At 41.0% G+C, this 21505-nt stretch overlaps 1 protein-coding gene across 1 annotated transcript in view; it reads right to left on the bottom strand.

Moving 5' to 3' along the window:
• The window catches only part of MEGF11 (multiple EGF like domains 11), a gene marked incomplete at its 3' end in the record, with an annotated part of 406009 nt that overhangs the window by 37757 nt on the left and 346747 nt on the right, over positions 1-21505 (bottom strand). The window contains 2 exon segments of the mRNA XM_083371343.1: positions 777-905; positions 15680-15814. Of these exon segments, the coding sequence (XP_083227469.1) occupies positions 777-905; positions 15680-15814 (264 nt within the window).

Raw genomic sequence — 21505 nt, 5'->3', positions numbered from 1 at the left:
AAGCTTTTCATTAAACAAACATTGGCATTAAGTAACCAATCATGCATTTCCAATACGATATATGAATGAAGGGAAACTTTTATAGAGAAGATTCAGACAGGAACCAGACGGCATCAATAAACTTTATCTCAGGTTCAGAAAAAGATGACTGCAGCCACTCGTCACTTAGAGCAGGGGTAGGCAACCTTGGCTCTTTTATGACCCGTGGACTTCAACTCCCAGAATTCCTGAGCCAGCCATGCTGAGGGGAAAGGGAGAGGTTTCCAAGCTGAGCCAGGCTGGCTCAGGAATTCTGGGAGTTGAAGTCCACGAGTCATAAAAGAGCCAAGGTTGCCTACCCCTGGTATTAGGGTTTCCTGCCTTGAGCAGGGGGTTGGACTAGAAGACCTCCAAGCTCCCTTCCTGGCCTATGACTCTAACATATTAAGCTTGGACTGTGCTAATTATGGTTAATGGCTATTTTGGTCTGAATCCTGCCCATTTGAAAAAATGTATGCATCCGTTTAGTATGCAAACCTTGAAGAGGAGTTAATCCACAACCAGGCGAGGCAAGTGCTGAGAATGCAGCCCATGAATGAAGAATCCGAGAACTAACATTCCAAATCAGTGATGTCTCCTATAAAAATACTGCCATGGTTCCAAGAACTTCAAGGCAAGAATTAATTAAATTAAATTAAAATTAAAACCTGCCTATTTACCCCTAAACATACACCTGTAACCTTAAAAGAAAATCACTGCAATGGTATACAAATTAAAAAGAGGTGTGTTTCTCTTACTTTGTGAGCAATCTTTGCCGATCCATCCTGGGAAACACTGGCAAGAGCCATCAGTGGGATTGCAGGTCCCATTGTTTGTACACAAGCACAACTCAGCACAGTCTTTTCCATATCTTCCACTTGGACACACTGTGGAAACAAAAAAAGGTATCAAGGTTGCGTTGTGTTGAATCCCCTCTTGAAGCTCACCATGTTGCGTAGGGTTGAAGAGGTGGCTCTCCAAGGAGTTGTACGTTAAGCTTTGGTTGAGCTTCTAACCAGTCCCTGGCTTTGTACAATGGGTAAAGGAAAAGAAGCTGACAGTCCCTCGGGAGAAGGGCGGTATAAAAAAATTAATAAAACTAAACTAACTAAACTAATCCAGACAAGATTTCATTTGGACGTTCTGTATAAAGGACTGTATCTTGTGTTGAATGGGGTTGTTTTGCCCATGAGGAACCAAATTCATAGACTGTAGAAATTCATGAACTCAACTCTGCAAAAGTACAGATGGACAGTCCACCAGCTCTCACCAGTTTACACTGTTACACCAGCTGTGATCCTGTCTCAAATTAGATTTACCTTTTTTTTTTTACCTTAGTGAGCTCCACTTGTACTGTTGTGATGCACTCTAACTACAGCTGCCTCTGGAAGATGTTCAGGAAAGGGCGGAGCAGATGTTGGCAGGATAAAACCAGTGGAACACATGTTACTGATTCTGTGTCAGTTTTATTAGCTAGGTATGTCTAGCCCAGGGCTCTTCAAACCTGGTCCTTTTATGACTTGCGGACTTCAACTCCTAGAATTTTGGGAGTTGAAGTCCACAAGTCATAAAAGGGCCAAGTTTGAAGACTTCTGGGCTATCAAAGAGAAAGATTAGGGGAGACATAATTGTCTTCCAGTACTTAGGTTGTCACAGAGAAGAGGGGTTCATCTTATTCTCCAAGGCACCTGAAGGCAGGACAAGAAGCAATGGATGGAAACTAATCAAGGAGAGAAGTAACCTAGAACTAAGGAGAAACTTCCTGACAGTGAGAACAATTAATTAACGGAACAGATTGCCTCCTGGAGTTGTCAGTTCTCCATCACTGGGGGTTTTCAAGAAGAGATTGTATAGCCATTTGACTAGGATGGTATAATGTCTCCTGCTTTGAACAGGGGGTTAGACTAGAAGACCTTCCAGCCCTGAGATTCTGTGCTTTCTATGTTGGATTCATAATGTTAGCTTGGGTTAAAAAAAGACCCTTCCGTGTTACAGTACTTATTATTTGAAGGCCCACTCATGTGCACCAAGGTGTCAGGACTCAGCAGATCCTTTTCATGGACTGGTCTATAAGATTGATTTGGATTTGCAAAAAGGACCCAGAGCTTTTTCAGGGATAGTCTCAACATTGCGCGCTCCATAGTAATGAGTTACGTATGGCTTCAACTTTTCCCTGTGTTTAAACTAATATTGCTTATTTCGTGATGCTTTTTCTTGTAGTCGGTCTTTTCATCTCTGCAATGTTAACATTAAAGAGTAATTTAATGGCTTAGTGCTTTTATTTATTATGGGTGCTCTTTTATCTCTCTGTTTCTAACTATAATTTACAACGTACCATGATTGGTCAAAGTGCAGCTTTGTGATATATCAGACATTTCAGCAAAGCAAGATTCTGTTCGGATGCAAAACCACTTCATCAAAACACAGCAAATATTATGCAAAACCCTACTGTCTCGGGAAATGAGTTCCATATCATGGTAGACTTCTATCTAATAAATCTTCATTCTCCAAGATGCTGTAAAGCTGAAGAAGACGCCTTCAAAAAAAGTTCACACAAACCATTAAACTCCACCAGACTTGGGAATCAAGCACGCCCATAATTGATGGATCTAAGAATTTTGAGAGAAGGACAAAAATATTCTGTTTAAGTAGGAATGGGCAGATACAACTACAATGCTAATTTGTTATTAAAGTTCTGAAAAAGGACTGCGTTCCTCTGTTATTAAAATTTCAGATGTGTTCCTGCAGCTATCATGATTTATGACTCAAATTCCTTACGTGACTATTAAAAATACTTGGAAATATATTATTCCTAGCTAAAGTGGCCCTTTTTCTACCTATCGCAGATCGGACATGCATAATCTGAGGGGCACAGTTAGCTCCTGAAAGCTTTAGATGTGGCTTCCAGAGCTCCAAAATTTACAACCAGGTTGTAATTTTTAGCATGACAAAAGATGGAAAATATTACATTTTCTGGAGAGTCATCCTAGTCAGTGTATTTCACTTTCACTGGATTTAAATGCAAATGTGGACCTCTCCTTCACCAGACGTGTTCAAACAGGCTGGGTGACTTATCTGTTCAGGACTGCACTGGGGAGAGGGTTGATTCAGATAATCCTCCAGGTCCCTTCCAGCCCTTACAGAATTTATTTATTTATTTATTTATTTATTTATTTATTTATTTATTTATTTATTTATTTATTTATTTATTTATTTATTTACATTTATATACCGCCCTTTCCCTGAGGACTCAGGGCGGTTTACAGGGAATTAAAAAACCAACAATACAAAAGTTAAAACCAGTTTTAAAAAGATTAAACTTAACCCTGTGCAATTAAAACCCCGATTAAAATAAATTTCTCCTCAGCCTGGGCCCGAGAGCTCGAAGAGCCAGGTCTTCAGGCCCCGGCGGAATGAATGGAGGTCGGGGGCGGTCCTCAGCTCCACGGGCAGCTGGTTCCAGAGGGCAGGCGCCCCCACTGAGAAGGCCCTACCCCTGGGCGTCGTCCGCCGGCAATCTCTTACCGGTGGGACCCTGAGAAGACCCTCCCTGTGGGAGCGCACTGGGCGAAGGGAACTTGATGCCGGCAGCAGGTGTTCCCTCAGATATCCCGGACCCAGGGCATGTAGGGCTTTATAGGTCATCACCAGAATTACAGAATAACAGAGTAGGAAGAGACCTTGGAGGTCTTCCAGTCCAACCCCTTGCTCAAGCAGGAGACTCTTGAGCATGTCGTGTCAAACCCGTGACGTCACGTGATGTCGCGCAACGTATCGGAGCTTTTTTGCCATTGCCGGCAATGGGGTGGGTGTAGTTTCCTGATGATGCGTCTGGCCCATGGGCTGGCAGTTTGACACCCCTGCTACCATTCTGGACAAATGGCTTTCTAGTCTTGAAAATCTCCAGTGATGGAGCACCCACAACTTCTGGAAGCAAGCTATTCCAGTGATTAATTGTTCTTCTAGTCAGGAAATTTCTCCTAAGTTCTAGGCTGGATCTCTGTTTGATAATCTTCCATCCTTACTTCTTGTCCTGCCCTCAGATGATTTGGAGACCCTATCATCTCTGCAAGAGCCCCTCAAATATTGGAAGACAGCTATGAAGTCACCCGAAGTCCTTCTCTTCATTAGACTAGGGACATGCTGGCTGGGGAATACTGGGAGCAGAGGTCCACCCATCTCAAATATTGCCAAAATTAAGGAACAGAATTCTAACGAGACATACTGCTTTCAGGAGTGCAGTCGGATTCAACCAACCTGGACAAAGATGACTTTCTAAGTTTTAAGTTAAGCTAGATCAGTGGGTTAGGACGCTGAGCTTGTCGATCAGAAGGTCGGCAGTTTGGCGGGTCGAATCCCGAGTGCCGTGTAACAGAGTGAGCGCCTGTTACTCGTCCCAGCTTCTGCCAACCTAGCAGTTCTTAAGCACGTAAAAATGCACGTAGAAAAATAGGGACCACTACGGTGGGAAGGTAACAGCGTTCCGTGCGCCTTTGGCGTCTAGTCATGCCGGCCACATGACCACGGAGACATCCTTGGACAAGCGCTGGCTCTTCGGCTTTGAAACGGAGATGAGCACCGGCCCCTAGAGTTGGAAACGACTAGCACGCATGTGCGGGGGAACCTGTACCTTTACCTTTAGATCCCTCCCTCTTGATCATTAAACCGAAAGAGTTGCTTGAAAGGTCGATTTTTCACTTTGCTGGAGAGCAAGAGAAACAGTTGGTGCTTACGCTGGGCCTGTCTGCAGACCTTTTTTTGTCCTAAACATGAGTGATCAACTCAAGTTGGTGTTCTGGACCAATCTTTGAGAAGGCAGTAAGAATACTCTGTCAAGTGATTTTGGGAAGAAAAGAACCCACCACAAGTCCACCATCCATGACAAATGGATGCTGTACCAGGTTTATTTTTGTAGGTCCAACTTCAAAATGTGATGTGGATCAAGCAGTTTATGTGACTAACATTCTATCAAACTATTTTTCCCCCCTCAGAGGAATCTGTAATTAAGTGATGATTGACTTGATCTAAGGGGATTTATTTGGGAGCAAGCTCCTTAAAGATGCCTGGCTGAGGAATTCTGGGAGTTGAAGTCCACAAGTCATAAAAGGGCCAAGTTTGAAGACCCCCGATTTTAAGTAACATTTTCAATTCAAAATCAAGATACCTTCAATTAGTTAGGTCACAATGTCAGAATAAATCCAGCTTCCTCCTTGGACCATAATGCTGAACCATAACATCATACGTGTGATGGAATGTGGTCCAGAGTGGCAGGAGGGAGGGAAAAGAGACAGAGGAGCCTTGAATGTTGGGTGGCCCGGAAAAGAGCAAGGTCGTATCCTTCCTAGCAGCTCACAGAATCGATCTATACTTATGCAGACAATTGCTTTAGTCTGGCAAAATTAATGTCAGGCCCAAAGAACCAAGAATAACAAAGTGGGTTACTTCGGAGCAGTTCCTTTGTTGTTGTTTGCCTGTAGACAGAATCTTGCCAGCAACTATTTGTGTAAATATATATCTATTCTGTGAAGTGCTAGGGAGGGTCTGTCTTTGCTGTCTTCCTGCCCACCAGACATTCTAAGCCAGGGGTCCTCAACCTTGGCAACTTTAAGACTTGTGGACTTCAACTCCCAGAATTCCTCAGCCAGCTTTGCTGGCTGAGGAATTCTGGGAGTTGAAGTCCACAAGTCTTAAAGTTGCCAAGCCCACCCCCTCACACACACACACATCTCCAGACTACATTCCAGCATAGTAAGTTATTCAAATGTTTTAATTGGCGACTTTCTCCAGTGAATCAATTAAACACCCAAACTCTAGTTCTTCCGAGTTTACTTGATTGATTTTTGCTATTGTAGGAAATAATTTGTTTTAAACTGCCTTTCTTGATAGCAGACAAACATTTTAAATTCCGTTGGTAAAGGATGACCTGACAGACATCCTGATAGAATTCTAGCAATCACCAGCTATTATTTTATCTATCTGAAATTGGATAACTCTTCACCGGGAGTCTATCTTCTACCTTCTATGTACTCTTGCTGTGAAGTAGGGATCAGGACTGCAGACTTGAAAATTATTTTGCCCTGTCTTCAACACAAGACCCACCTTTTGTACAATATATTATTTCTACTTTATTTAGTTATTTTCTCCATTTCTTTTTTGAAATTCATCTCCTTCATTAGAAGAATGATCAAAGAGGGAGGCAGTTTTGTAAACAGGGAAGCCGATTTACATTTGTAACAAACCAGGCTGAAGAAATGCTATTAAAAGTGATGGTGAGAGAAATATACCATCTTAATTTCAACTTGCGGGAAAAAAAAGTGCTTTATGTTAATCCCAAATAAAATATTGAACTGCCTCTTCCTCCTCCTCCTCCTCCTCCATCTCTTTCTTGTCTCATATTTTTTGCTTCAGAAAAATATGTATCATTTTGTATGCTTGCCTATTATGATAAATTGCAACACCAATTGTCTTTAATTAGAACATGAATATTTGATGGAAATCCTGCTGGCTGGATCAACATTTCAAAGGGAAAGCAGGGATGCTCAACAGATTGAAATCAAGAAAAGAGAATTTGACTTAATGAGATAATTAGCCCCGCTCCAGACTTTGAAAAATAAGCTAGATTCTTCTAAGAAATCAGACATCATTTCCTGAAAAGAGAAAATTAAGTGTTTGGTCTCCTACTAAATGTTCCATATCATGCTGATGTCAGTTGCAAGGAGAAGAGAAAATGGATGCCTGCATTTGGTCTGGCCATAATTATTTGACCTAAGTGTGGTTTGTATGGAGGACATGATAGCAACTTTCCAATATTTGAGGGGCTGCCCCAAAGAAGAGGGGTCCAACCTATTCTCCAAACCACCTGAAGGCAGGACAGGAAGCAACGGATGGAAACTAATCAAGGAGAGAAGCAACCTAGAACTAAGGAGAAACTTCCTGACACTGAGAACAATCAACCAGTGGAACGGCTTGCCTTCAGAAGTTGTGGGTGCTCCATCACTGGAGGTTTTAAAGAAGAGACTGGATAGCTACTTGTCTGAAATGGGAAAGGGTAGAGGGTCTCCTACTTGTGCAAGTGGGCTGAACTTGAAGACCCTTCCAACTCTGCGTTCTGTCATTCTGACCTCATCAGGTATGCCATTAAACAGAGCGCTGATTCAGGTGTCATGCTAAGTCAGGAGTGGATAACAGCCATTTTAACGCAAGGATTTATATATTTAATTTGATTTAATTTTAATTTATCTATAATTATTTTGGCTGGCAAAGGACACCAGAGTGTGAGGAAGACAAATTCATGTTGCAGGAGGGGCAGAGAAATTACAAAACCGCAGAAAGTCCTCAAGTTAAAAATGTAATGGCACCTGCCCATCTTTGCTAGAACTCATGATGGTCCTAAAACCAAGCCAAGATGATCCTAAAACAGGTTGGTTATGTAACTGACTTGATTTTAGGACTGGCAGGTTTTTAAGCAAACCAACGGCTCACTATGATACAGTTTTGCCAAAAACCAGAAGCAAATGCCAATTTTCAGCAAAAGCCTAGTAAAATGCGATCACGGGATTGTGGGATGCTGGATGTCAAGCGCCTGAAATACAGTCGCTTGATGGTGCGGGTGACACACACTTTGAAACTGCCTCTTAAGTACCCCCCAGGTAGGTCTGTTGGAACTTTGAATGGTTGTTAAGTGATTGGCTTTTTATGGCCAAGGTGGAACTAGAACTCACTGTCTTCTAGTGATTGACCCAAAGTCACCCAGCCAGTTCTCATACCTAAGGCAGGACTAGAACTCACTGTCTCCTGGTGATTGGCTCAAAATCACCCAGCCTCCTTCATGCGTAAGGCAGTACTAGAATTCACAGACTCCTGGTTTCTGGACTGATAACCTTAACCATTAGACCAGGGGGTCTTCAAACTTGACCCTTTGATGACTCGTGGACTTCAACTCTCAGAATTCCTCAGCCAGGAATTCTGGGAGTTGAAGTGCACGAGTCATTGAAGGGCCAAGTTTGAAGACCCCCTGCATTAGACCAAACAGATCATAGTTTGTTATGAGTACAAACCGCCTCACCTCGCACACTCTTATTCCTTCTCCGACCCAACCACACACGCCTGTACACTTTTTTTCTTTGCATTTGACTAAGTCTGGCTCTGTTTTTGGAAAGCACGCTTAAACTGAACTAAACTTGCTGTTAACAAGCCAACTTGGTGGAGCAGTGGGCTAATGCCTCCTTAAGTAACACCAGCTGCCTGCAATTAGTGCAGGTTCGCATCCCACCAGGCTCAAGGTTGACTCAGCCTTCCATCCTTCCGAGGTAGGTAAAATGAGGACCCAGATTGTTGGGGGCAATTAAGCTGACTTTGTAATAATGCCGCTTGGGGGTGTGTGTGAAAGCCCTAACAAGCAGGCATATACATAGAATGAAGGCTACTGCTAAGCTTGTAAGCCGCCCTGAGTCTTTGGAGAAGGGCGGGATATAAATGGAATTAAAATAAAATAAAATAAATAAATAACTTCAAATCATAGTCGCAAAGCCAGAGCAAGGCCATCCCACTCAATAAGCTGTAGATAATCTTAAATGGCCATCTGTATTCACCCAGCCTCTCCGCAGAAGGCCAGGGAACAGGAGCGCAGCAAACCTAATCTCCGGACTTACTCTCACAGTGCTAAATCAAGGCTAAGCTTTATTGTCCAAACATGGCTACGTTCTCAGATGAACCTGGCATAGAAAACGCTCGAGGACAACAAGCCATAAATCATGACCACAACTCCCAAACGATGTTTTTTTTCATATGCTGGAATGCTGGTAACCAAAGAATTATTATATAAATCCACCACTGATTTATGGCTGCAGATTATTGTTTGTCAACATTTTAATTAGTCTCCTTTCTACAGAAGGGCAAAGCAGAGGACACCAAAGTGATTTGGCCATATTTCCTGAAACTCTTTTGTTTATGGTATACGTTCTCCGCATGTTTTCCCCTCCTTTCCCTCCTCTTTTAATTTCATGTCCTACGCAGATTGTTTACAGTGTTAATTGCTAGTTTAGACAATATGCTTTGTCAATATTTATACAGTGACAAAAGATGAGTGTGGTGTTGGGTTTTGTTTCGGGTTTTGTATCATTGTTGCGTGATTTTTATTTGTTTCTTTAATAAAACACACAAACACCATTCAGAATGCTGGAACACCCTGCCGTGCTCTTGGAAAGAGCTGTAAAATAACCACTGGCATTTCCCCCCCCCCAAATCTAAAATAATTAGCAGTTGGGTTCAGCAATTTGCTAAGCGTGCTTGGTAGAAACAGTGGATCCAGTGTTTGCAAAAAGGTCTAGCAGAGCTGGGAAAAAACAGAGAGGGGGTCAAGAAAATGATGGGAAAGGCGTAGAACAAGGAGGTCCAACCTGTGGGCCACAGACTGCATTCAGCCCCAGAACATAATAAATATAAAAAATATAATTAACTATGTATAATAATGATGATGATGATGATGATGATGATGTTGGAAGAGAACTTGGAGGTCATCTAGTCCAACCCCCTGCTCAGGCAGGAAACCCTATACCATCGACCATGGTATCTTGCTGTGGTGTCTCAGGGGATTGGGAGTGGGAGGCACGGTCCTTCAGTGGTTCTCCTCCTATCTCCTGGGACGCTCGCAGTCGGTGTTGGCAGGAGGGCAGAGGTCGACTGCGAGGCCTCTCGCTTGTGGAGTCCCTCAGGGGTCGGTCCTCTCGCCTCTCCTGTTCAACATCTACATGAAACCGCTGGGTGAGATCATTCGTGGTTTTGGAGTTGGGTATCATCAGTATGCTGATGATACCCAGCTTTTCATTTCGACCCCAAACCACCCCAGTGATGCCCTCGACGTGATGTCCCGATGCCTGGAGGCGGTCCGGGTCTGGATGGGGAGGAACAGGCTTCGACTCAACCCTGACAAGACCAAGTGGCTGTGCATACTGGCATCTCGGAATATTCAGGATATCCCATCTCTCTCTATGGGGGGTGAGTTATTACCCCCCGTAGATAGGCTCGCAACTTGGGAGTCCTCCTAGATTCACAGCTTTCTCTAGAAGACCATATAGTAGCTGTGACTAGGGGAGCCTTTGCCCAGGTTCACCTGGTGCGCCAGTTGCGGCCCTATCTAGACCGGGATGCCTTACGTACGGTCACTCACGCGCTCGTGACCTCTCGTCTGGACTACTGCAACGCTCTCTACATGGGGCTACCCTTGAAGACCACTCGGAGGCTCCAGCTGGTACAGAATGAGGCTGCGAGAGTTGTCTTGGGAGTTTCCCGGTACTCCCATGTTACACTTTTGCTCCGTGAGCTGCATTGGTTACCAGTTGTCTTCCGGGTGAGATTCAAGGTTTTGGTTATGGTCTTTAAGTCCTTACATGGCATGGGTCCGGAGTACCTTGGGGAGCACCTGCAGCCAGCGTCAACTTCCCTCCGCCCAGTATGCTTCCACAGAGATGCCGACTGGTGGCCCCCAGGGGGAGGGCGTTCTCTGTGGGCACGCCGGATTTATGGAACCATCTTCCGGTCGAGCTCCGGATGGCACCTGACCTCCGCTCCTTCCGGCGCGATCTCAAAACTTACCTCTTCGAACAAGCTGGCCTGGCCTGATGGGATGGGGTTGGGTTTTATTAATGTGTTTTAACCTACTTTTTAATGTGTTTTAACTTATTCGTGGGCATTTTGTTTAATCTTTTTTAATTCTTGTATTTTGTTTTTTAATATGTACTGCCCTGTTCACCGCCCTGAGTCCTTCGGGAGAAGGGCGGTATACAAATAAAATTAATAAATAATAAATAATAAATAAATAAATTTCGGACAAATGACTGTCCAGTCTCTTCTTAAAAACTTCCAGTGTTGGAGCATTCACCGCTTCTGGAGGCAGGTTGTTCCACTGGTTAGTTGTTCTAACTGTCAGGAAGTTTCTCCTTAGTTCTAGGTTGCTTCTCTCCTTGACTGGTTTCCATCCGTTGCTTCTTGTCCTGCCTTCTGGTGCTTTGGAGAACAGCTTGACTGCCTCTTCTTTGGGGCAGCCCCTGAGATACTGGAAGGCTGCTATCCTGTCCCTCCTCGTCCTTTCTTCATTAAACTACACATACCCAATTCCACCAACCATTCTTAATTTCTTAATGGGGCCAAGATATAGAACATAGAGTAAGAGGGCTGGCAAAGACCTTGGAGGTCATCTAGTCCAACCCCCTGCTCAAGCAGGAAACCTTATACTATTCTGCACAAATGGTTGTCCAGGTTTAAAAAACACCTTAAAAACCTACAGTGACAGAGCATACACAACTTGTGAAGGCAAGCTGTTCCTCTGATTAATTGTTCTCACTGTCAGGAAATTTCTCCTTTATTTCTAGATTGGATCTCTCTTTGATAAGTTTTCATTCATTACTACTTGTTCTGCCTTCAGGTGCTTTGGAGAATAGGTTGACCCCCCCCTTCTTCTTTGTGGCAGCCCCTCAATTGTGGGAACACTGCTATCATGTCCCCCCTCGTCCTTCTCTTTGTTAGACTAGACATACCCAGTTCCTGCAACTCTTCATCATATGCTTCTAGATCTCTTATCGTCTTTATTGCTCTTCTCTGCACTCTTTCTTGAGAGGCTTATTGAGTGAAAACAATTCCTCTTCACTCAATCCCGGCCCAGACAGATCAAAAGGTTGGATAAAAAGGCAGGACAAGAAACAACGGATGGAAACTAATCAAGGAGAGAAGCAACCTGGAATCCTGACAGTGAGGACAATTAACCAGTGGAACTGCTTGCCTTCAGACGTTGCGGGTGCTTCATCACTGGAGGTTTTTAAGAACAGATTGAAAAGCCAGTTGTCTGAAATGATATAGGGACTCCTGCTTTAGCAGGGGATCGTACTAGAAGACCTCCAAGTTCCCTTCTAGCTCTGACTATCATGACGTAGAATGTTTGAGTCTCTTCACATTGGAAAAACAGAGGCAGAAGTGACACAACCAGTGTGCATAAAATCAGACACAAGATGCAGGAAATGGATGGGGATCCATGTTTCAAAAGACTTAATGACATGGACTTGAAGGAGATACATGACAATTCCCCATGCCTCCCAATACAGAATATTCCTTTATCTAGGATAATAAGTTTATTATAGTTTGACTTGACTGCTTTCCATTAATCTGGGTGCAACTCTTAGTTTTTATTTATTTATTGATTCATTCATTAATTAATTCATTCATTTGTTATAGCCACCAATTTCAATCAAGAAATACTGCGTGGCTTATAGTTCTAAATCTATAAAAACAATTAAAAGAATAAAAAAACATTTTAAACAATAAAAGCATCCAAAAAATAAATATATACAGATATGGATAGATCTTCTCCTGAATGGAGATGGTATATGACTCAGGGTAATTAGGATATCTAATTATAAGTATATCTATGTTGTTTTAGAGTAAGTACAGGGGGGAAAAACATACTTCCAGCTATGGTGAATTTGTCCAAACCTTAAAAATTACTGATGCATTTATATAAGTGGGTAAAATTATAAATGAAAAAATTAAAATAGATGCCCAAAGAGCATTTTTTAAGACTATTCACTGAGGCTAGTAATAAAATAAACTCTAAAAAGGTGTTAATTTGCATACTGACAGCAGCAAAAATGGTGACATCTGAAAACTGGAAGTATTATCTGTCCTTAGATCAATGGGACAGTCTTATTCATATACTTTTTCATTTTGTCCTAAGGCAATATTAAAATCTTTCATTAACCAAATAAACAATATCAAAGAATCCTTTGTTTGCAATAGTCTAATATGAAAAGAGCTGAGGTGCATATAAGAAGTTTAGAGTTATTGAATGGTAATAATTGTAATAATAAAGAAGGTACTGTTGACAAATAATGTGTATTTCTGCATACATGCTTTACAGCAATAAGACACAGCGATGCCATCAATATCTGGCACATAGAAGTGGCATTTCTGGGACGTGTGTGTGTGTGTGTATGTGTGCGCTCGTGTGCGTGCATCTTTCAGTCAGTGTTGATTCCTGGTGACACCCTAAATAAGTCCCTGCATTTTTCTTGGCGAGGTTTTTCAGAAACGGTTTGCCATTGCCTGTTTCCTAGGGCTGAGAGAGAACGACTGGCCCATGGTTACCCAACTGGCTTTGTACTTAGCGTGGGTCACCACAATATAGAAAAGATGCTGAGACTCTGGAAAGAGCGTAGAGAAGGGCAACAAAGATGATTAGGGAGCTGGAGGCTAAAACATAGGAAGAACGGTTGCAGGAATTGAGTATGTCTAGTTTAATGAAAAGGACGCGGTGGCTCAGTGGGTTAGGACGCTGAGCTTGTCGATCAGAAGATCGGCAGTTTGGCGGGTCGAATCCCGAGTGCCGCGTAGCAGAGTGAGCGCCTGTTACTCGTCCCAGCTTCTGCCAACCTAGCAGTTCGAAAGCACGTAAAAATGCAAGTAGAAAAATAGGGACCACTACAGTGGGAAGGTAACAGCGTTCCGTGCGCCTTTGGCGTCTAGTCATGCCGGCCATATGACCACGGAGACGTCCTCAGACAAGCGCCGGCTCTTCGGCTTTGAAACGGAGATGAGCACCGGCCCCTAGAGTCGGAAACGACTAGCACTCATGTGCGGGGGAACCTTTACCTTTTACCTTTTTAGTTTAATGAAAAGAAGGAATAGGGGTGACATGATAGCAGTGCTGCAATATTTGAGGGCTTGCCCCAAAGAAGAGAGGGAGTCAAGCTATTCTCCAAAGCACCTAAAGGTAGGACAACAAGCAAAGGATGGAAACTTATCAAGGAGAGAAGCAACCTAGAACTAAGGAAAAACTTCCTGACAGTGAGGACAATCAATCAGTGAAACGGCTTGCCTTCAGAAGTTGTGTGTGCTCCAACACTGGAGGCTTTTAAGAAAAGGCTGGACAGCCATTTGTCTGAAATGGTATAGGTCTCCTGCTTGAGCAGGGGGCTGGACTAGAAGACCTCCAAAGTCCCTTGCAACTCAGTTATTCTGTCTAGAACTCACAGTTTCTTTCCAATTGCCTTCAACATTACACCAAACTGGCGCTCTTCATTTGTGATATAGCATCACAAATGTGTCATTGGTTGCCCCCTACAACTATCCACAGTAGCGTAAGAATGCATGGAATCTGTTTTGGGGGCCATTTATCTCACCCTGACAGTGAAGTCTGGCCTACTGGTATTAAAGACGCGGCTGGCGATGATGCCCAAACTTCCTGTGTGCAGTTGTGGCTTGTAGCACAAATCAGACACTCTTTTATTGATGGACCCTAATAAGCCCATTTCAGATGCTTTTTTTTTAAAAAAGGTTTCAGTGAAGCAATCTAGGAACTCACAGTTGCTTGTTTCCTCTATTAACAACACAACTGTTGTTAACTGTGTTGCTTTTCAGAAGCTTTTCAGATGTTCTTTGACTGCTGGGTTGGTCTTCAGTAGCCTGGTGAATTTAATTTATTGGTACATTTCATTTGCATGTGAATGTCTACATTAAAGAACCTCCTTATGTATGTCTGTAAACATGCTGCCTATGTACAGAGAAGTCACTTCTGCCTAACATCTCAAGCAATCTACCTTCTTTAGAGCACAGAACATAAAATGACCGGGTTGGAAGGCACCTTGGAGATCTTCTAGTCTGGAGACCCTATAGTATTCCAGACAAATCTCTTCTTGAAAACCTCCACTACTAAATGACTACGCCACTACTTCTGGATGGAAGTTGTTCCACTGGTTGATTGTTCTCACTGTCAGAAAATTTCTCCTTAGTTCCAGGTTGTTTCTCTCCTTGGTTAGTTTCCACCCGTTGCTTTTTGTCCTGCCTTTCAGCTGCTTTGGAGAATAGGTTGACCCCCTATTCTCTGTGGCAGCCCCTCAAATATTGGAAGACAGTTATAATGCGCCCCCTAGTCCTTCTCTTTATTAGACTAGACATATCCAGTTTCTGCAAACATTCCTCAAAAATTTTAGCCTCCAGTCCCCTAATCATCTTTGTTGCTCTTCTCTGCACTCTTTCTAGAGTTTCAACATCATTTTTGTATTGTGGTGAATTAGAAACTCAAAATTGCAATGTACGGCTGTGAAAGCTGGGCCATAAGAAAGGCTGAGAGCCAAAGAATTGAGGCCTTTGAACTACGGTGCTGGAGAAGATCAAACCGGTCAGTCCTAGAGGAGATCAACCCTGACTGCTCTTTAGAAGGCCAGATCCTGAAGCTAAAACTCAAATACTTTGGCCACCTAATGAGAAGGAAGGACTCACTGGAGAAGAGCCTCATGCTGGGAAAGGTTGAGGGAAAGAGAAGAAGGGGACGACAGAGAATGAGGTGGCTGGATGGAGTCACTGAAGCAGTAGGTGTGAGCCTAAATGGACTCCAGAAGATGGTAGAGGACAGGAAGGCCTGGAGGAACGTTGTCCATGGGGTCGCGATGGGTCGGACACGACTTCACAACTAATAACAACAACAACAAAAGAAACTCAAAGATGACATTAGATATTTTTTTAAAAAAAAGAAAGGTTGTAATATGGGGCAAAATTCACTGAACAAATGTCTCACTTAGCAAAAAACAAAACAAAACAATTGGACTCAATTGTGGCGGTAAGTCGTGGATTATCTGTACGTACAGACTTACGGAATCGGCAAATAGCACCTTACCTTGGTTGCAGAGGGGGCCAAAAAACCCTGGTAGGCAATCACATTGGCCCGTGACGTGGTGGCAGGGAAGTGTGCTGTGAAGACACGGAGGACAAACCTGGTTGCAGTGAAGTCCGTAGAAACCAGGGGGACAAACTGAAAGCAGAGAAAGGAATAAACAAAACTGGAGACCACGCTTAAAAACACGATATGTAATCTCCATCCATTACAATACACTGCGGAGGATTTTTACAATTGATGGGCTAATTGGTGGAGCAGTGGGCTAATGCCTCCTTAAGTAACACCAGCTGCCTGCCATTAGTGCAGGTTCGAGTCCCACCAGGCTCAAGGTGGACTCAGCCTTCCATCCTTCCGAGGTAGGTAAAATGAGGACCCAGATTGTTGGGGGCAATTAAGCTGACTTTGTAATAATGCCGCTTGGGGTGTGTGTGTGAAAGCCCTAATAAGCAGGCATATACATAGAATGAAGGCTACTGCTAAGCTTGTAAGCCGCCCTGAGTCTTCGGAGAAGGGCGGGATATAAATGGAATTAAAATAAATAAAAAATAAATATAGGAAGTCCTTATTTAGCGACTGCCTCATTTAGTGCGCGTTCAGTTACAACGGGTGATGAAAAGTAACCATGAGCAATCCTTGCACCGACAACCTTTGCAGGTTTGCAGAGCAAAGGGAAGCTGAAATCAGATGAGAAATACACTCGGAGTTTTATTTAAGCAGCCACTTCACTTAACCATTAAGTTGCCAGTTCCAATTGCGGTCGCTCAAGGAGGGTTGTGTGTAAAAAATACAGAAATAATCTTTGTTCTTAGAGCTACTTTGGGAGTTTGATTAATCGTAGGGAACTGAAGAGGGTCTTAACTATGCCCTGACCCTTTGCACATGTATGTGACATTGATGGACATATAAAGCAGGCAGGGCTTCAATGGCGGGGTGACAATCACAATCCTGACGTTTTGGACTCCCCCGCGGATGCTCCTGAACTGAAGCTAAACTAGGAAATTGAGAGGAAAAAGTGCAATAATCACAATTCTTGCAACATGAATATCCAAAATGGTAGTTAACATTGATAGAATATTGGCCTTTTCATTCTCTGATGGACATTCAATAAAGTACTCTATGACACCTAAATAACAGAACATTATGAACCTAAGCCTTCGGTACAAGCATCATTGCACTGAAATAACATTATATAAAAAGGATTGAGCCAGTTCTATTTTAACACTTTATGCATAAATTATACTCTCTTCAAATGTCACTCATTTAATTATGATTCTCTATATTCTCTTCTGATTTATTAGCCTTGTTATATTTTTAGGTGTACTTTAGCACAGACTTCTCCTGGTGACGTTTTACCAGCACAGATACTCCTCAAGTTACAACAGTAATTGAGCCTGGGATTGCCATCGCTAAACAATGTGGCGGTAAAGCACAATGTTGCATGACTGCAGTGCTTGGAGACAACAATCTGGCCACACCTAGAATACTGCAACCAGTTTTGGTTACCACACTATAAAAAAGGTGTTGAGACTCTAGAAAAAGTGCAGAAAAGAGCAACAAAGATGATTAGGGGACTGGAGGCTAAAACATATGAAGAACAGTTGTAGGAACTGGGCATAGCTAGTATAGTGAAGAGAAGGACCAGGGGTGACATGATAGCAGTGTTCCAATATTTGAGGGGGGTCTCACAGAGAGGAGGTAGTCAACCTATTTTCCAAACCACCTGAAGGCCAGACAAGGAATAATGGATGGAAACTGATCAAGGAGAGATTCAACCTAGAAACAAGGAGAATTTTTATGACAGTGAGAACAATCAACCAATGGAACAGATTGACTTCAGAAGTGGTGGGGGCTTAATCAATGGAAACTTTCCAGAAAAGACTGGACTGCCATCTGTCAGAAATGGTGTAGGGTCTCCTGCTTGGGTGGGGGGGGGGAGTTTAGACTAGATGACCTACAAGGTATCCTCCAACTCTGTTATTCTAGTCATCTCAGAACAGAATAGAATGAAATTATGAAAGAATGGAATGGAATAGAATAACATAGCATAATAGGGTAGGTTAGGTTAGGTTAGGTTAGGTTAGGTTAGGTTAGGTTAGGTTAGGTTAGGTTAGGTTAGGTTAGGTTAGGATAGGATAGGATAGGATAGGACAGGACAGGACAGGACAAGACAGCAGAACAGATAAGATGAATAGAGTAGAGTAGAGTAGAGTAGAGTAGAGGAGAATAGAATATATAGAATAGAATAGAATAGAATAGAATAGAATAGAATAGAATAGAATAGAATAGAATAGAATAGAATAGAATAGAATAGAATAGAAAATATGGGATGGAATGAAATGGAATGGAATGGAATGGAATGGAATGAAATAGAATAGAATATATGGAATGGAATGGAATAGAATATATGGAATAGAATAGAAAAGAATAGAATAGAATAGAATAGAATAGAATAGAATAGAATAGAATAGAATAGAATAGAATAGAAAATATGGGATGGAATGAAATGGAATAGAATAGAATAGAATAGAATAGAATAGAATAGAATAGAATAGAATAGAATAGAATAGAATAGAATAGAATAGAATAGAAAATATGGGATGGAATGAAATGGAATGGAATGGAATGGAATGGAATAGAATAGAATAGAATAGAATAGAATAGAATAGAATAGAATAGAATAGAATAGAATAGAATAGAATAGAATAGAATAGAGTAGAATAGAAAATATGGGATGGAATGAAATGGAATGGAATAGAATAGAATAGAATAGAATAGAATAGAATAGAATAGAATAGAATAGAATAGAATAGAATAGAATAGAAAATATGGGATGGAATGGAATGGAATGGAATGGAATGGAATAGAATAGAATAGAATAGAATAGAATAGAATAGAATAGAATAGAATAGAATAGAATAGAATAGAATAGAATAGAATAGAATAGAATAGAATAGAAAATATGGGATGGAATGAAATGGAATGGAATGGAATGGAATGAAATAGAATAGAATATATGGAATGGAATGGAAAAGAATATATGGAATAGAATAGAATAGAATAGAATAGAATAGAATAGAATAGAATAGAATAGAATAGAATAGAATAGAAAATATGGAATGGAATGAAATGGAATAGAATAGAATAGAATAGAATAGAATAGAATAGAATAGAATAGAATAGAATAGAATAGAATAGAAAATATGGGATGGAATGGAATGGAATGGAATGGAATGGAATGGAATAGAATAGAATAGAATAGAATAGAATAGAATAGAATAGAATAGAATAGAATAGAATAGAAAATATGGGATGGAATGGAATGGAATGGAATAGAATAGAATAGAATAGAATAGAATAGAATAGAATAGAATAGAATAGAATAGAAAAGAATAAAAAATATGGGATGGAATGAAATGGAATGGAATGGAATGGAATGGAATAGAATAAAATAGAATAGAATAGAATAGAATAGAATAGAATAGAATAGAATAGAATAGAATAGAATAGAATAGAATAGAATAGAATAGAATAGAATAGAAAATATGGGATGGAATGGAATGGAATGGAATGGAATGGAATGGAATGGAATAGAATAGAATATATGGAATGGAATGGAATAGAATAGAATAGAATAGAATAGAATAGAATAGAATAGAATAGAATAGAATAGAATAGAATAGAATAGAATAGAATAGAATAGAATAGAAAATATGGGATGGAATGAAATGGAATGGAATGGAATGAAATAGAATAGAATATATGGAATGGAATGGAATAGAATAGAATAGAATAGAATAGAATAGAATAGAATAGAATAGAATAGAATAGAATAGAATAGAATAGAATAGAATAGAATAGAATAGAATAGAAAATATGGGATGGAATGAAATGGAATGGAATGGAATAGAATAGAATAGAATAGAATAGAATAGAATAGAATAGAATAGAATAGAATAGAATAGAATAGAATAGAATAGAATAGAATAGAATAGAAAATATGGGATGGAATGGAATGGAATGGAATGGAATGGAATGGAATAGAATAGAATAGAATAGAATAGAATAGAATAGAATAGAATAGAATAGAATAGAATAGAATAGAATAGAATAGAATAGAATAGAATAGAAAATATGGGATGGAATGGAATGGAATGGAATGGAATGGAATGGAATAGAATAGAATAGAATAGAATAGAATAGAATAGAATAGAATAGAATAGAATAGAATAGAATAGAATAGAGTAGAGTAGAGTAGAGTAGAGTAGAGTAGAATAGAATAGAATAGAATAGAATAGAATAGAATAGAATAGAATAGAATAGAATAGAATAGAATAGAATAGAATAGAACAGAAAATATGGGATGGAATGAAATGGAATGGAATAGAATATATGGAATAGAATAGAATAGAATAGAATAGAATAGAATAGAATAGAATAGAATAGAATAGAATAGAATAGAATAGAATAGAATTAGAATGGAACGGAACAGAATGGAATGAGTCATCTTTAAGCTGGAACACCATTGTCTGGCCAAATTAAGCACTACTTTTTTCCCTCTCTCTCGAGTTCCTGGAGTTACATTTGGAACCCTCGGGACTTCATTGTGGTAAAAATGATCCCCCCCACTTGCTTCCCTGACATATAGAAACACTGCCAGCCGCAGGAAGCAGGGACCTGTAATGGAAGCCCTGCAAGGTCATTAACGGAGCCGGGGGACTGAGGTCAAGACAGTAGCAGCTTTAAATAGGAGAAAAACAGCAGCCAATTATTTCAGAACAGAGAGCAGCTGCCTTGTGGCAAGAACAGCTTGAGGAGCAGAAGAGGACTTCTGCTCAACAGCGAGAGTTATTTGTAATGATGAAGATCCTGGCGTGGGAAAGAGACCTCCGGGACGTGATTATTAAACTCCGAGTAGGTCTTCCAGCCACTTTGGGCCATTTCCACTAGTAGGGAGGTCTGTTATCAAATTATTCATAAGGATTAGAAGGTTCTTTTCACAGATTCTGCCTGTAGTGGGGGGATTGGTAAGGAAATAATGATTAAGCCAATTATTTTTAGTCGTACTGACCCTTTACAAGTTATACACTGCTCCATTTCTGCAGACTCTGAGCAGCTTACCTTATAAATATCAGAAGTTGAAACATTAAAGTCAATTACAGATAGTCCTCAGCTTATGATCATTTGAAACACCCAGTGGGTGACCTGCTTTTGCTTTGGGGTTCCCAGGCATGTGTCCCCCTCTTTCTTTTCCCTCCAGTGCTGTCTTGTGCAAAAAAAACAGGGATGAGAAACAGCAAGAGCACTTAGACTTATATACCGCTTCACAATGCTTTACAGCTCTCTCTAAGCAGTTTACAGAGTCAGCATGTTGCCCCCAACCATCTGGGTCCTCATTTTACTGACCTCGGAAGGATGGAAAGCTGAATCAACCTTGAGCTGGTCAAGATTGAACTGTTGGCAGTGGGCAGAGTCAGCTTGCAATACTGCATTGTAACCATTGCATTCTAACCATGATTCTAACCATGATGGCAAGAATAGAATAGAATAGAATAGAATAGAATAGAATAGAATAGAATAGAATAGAATAGAATAGAATAGAATAGAATAGAATAGAATAGAATAGAATAGAATAGAATAGAATAGATAATGGAATGGAATAGCAATAGAATAACAATAGCACTTAGACTTATATACTGCTTCATAGTGCTTTACAGCCATCTCTAAGCAGTATACAATATCAGCATCTTGCCCCCAAACAATAATATGGGTCCTCATTTTACCAGCCTTGGAAGGATGGAAGTCTGGATCAACCATGAGCCGATCAGG

The sequence above is a fragment of the Vipera ursinii genome, assembly GCF_947247035.1.
Source record: "Vipera ursinii genome assembly, chromosome: 11".
NCBI lineage: Eukaryota > Metazoa > Chordata > Lepidosauria > Squamata > Viperidae > Vipera > Vipera ursinii.
The sequence above is the reverse complement of the archived record's forward strand: the minus strand, read 5'-3'. Positions and strand labels throughout refer to the sequence as shown.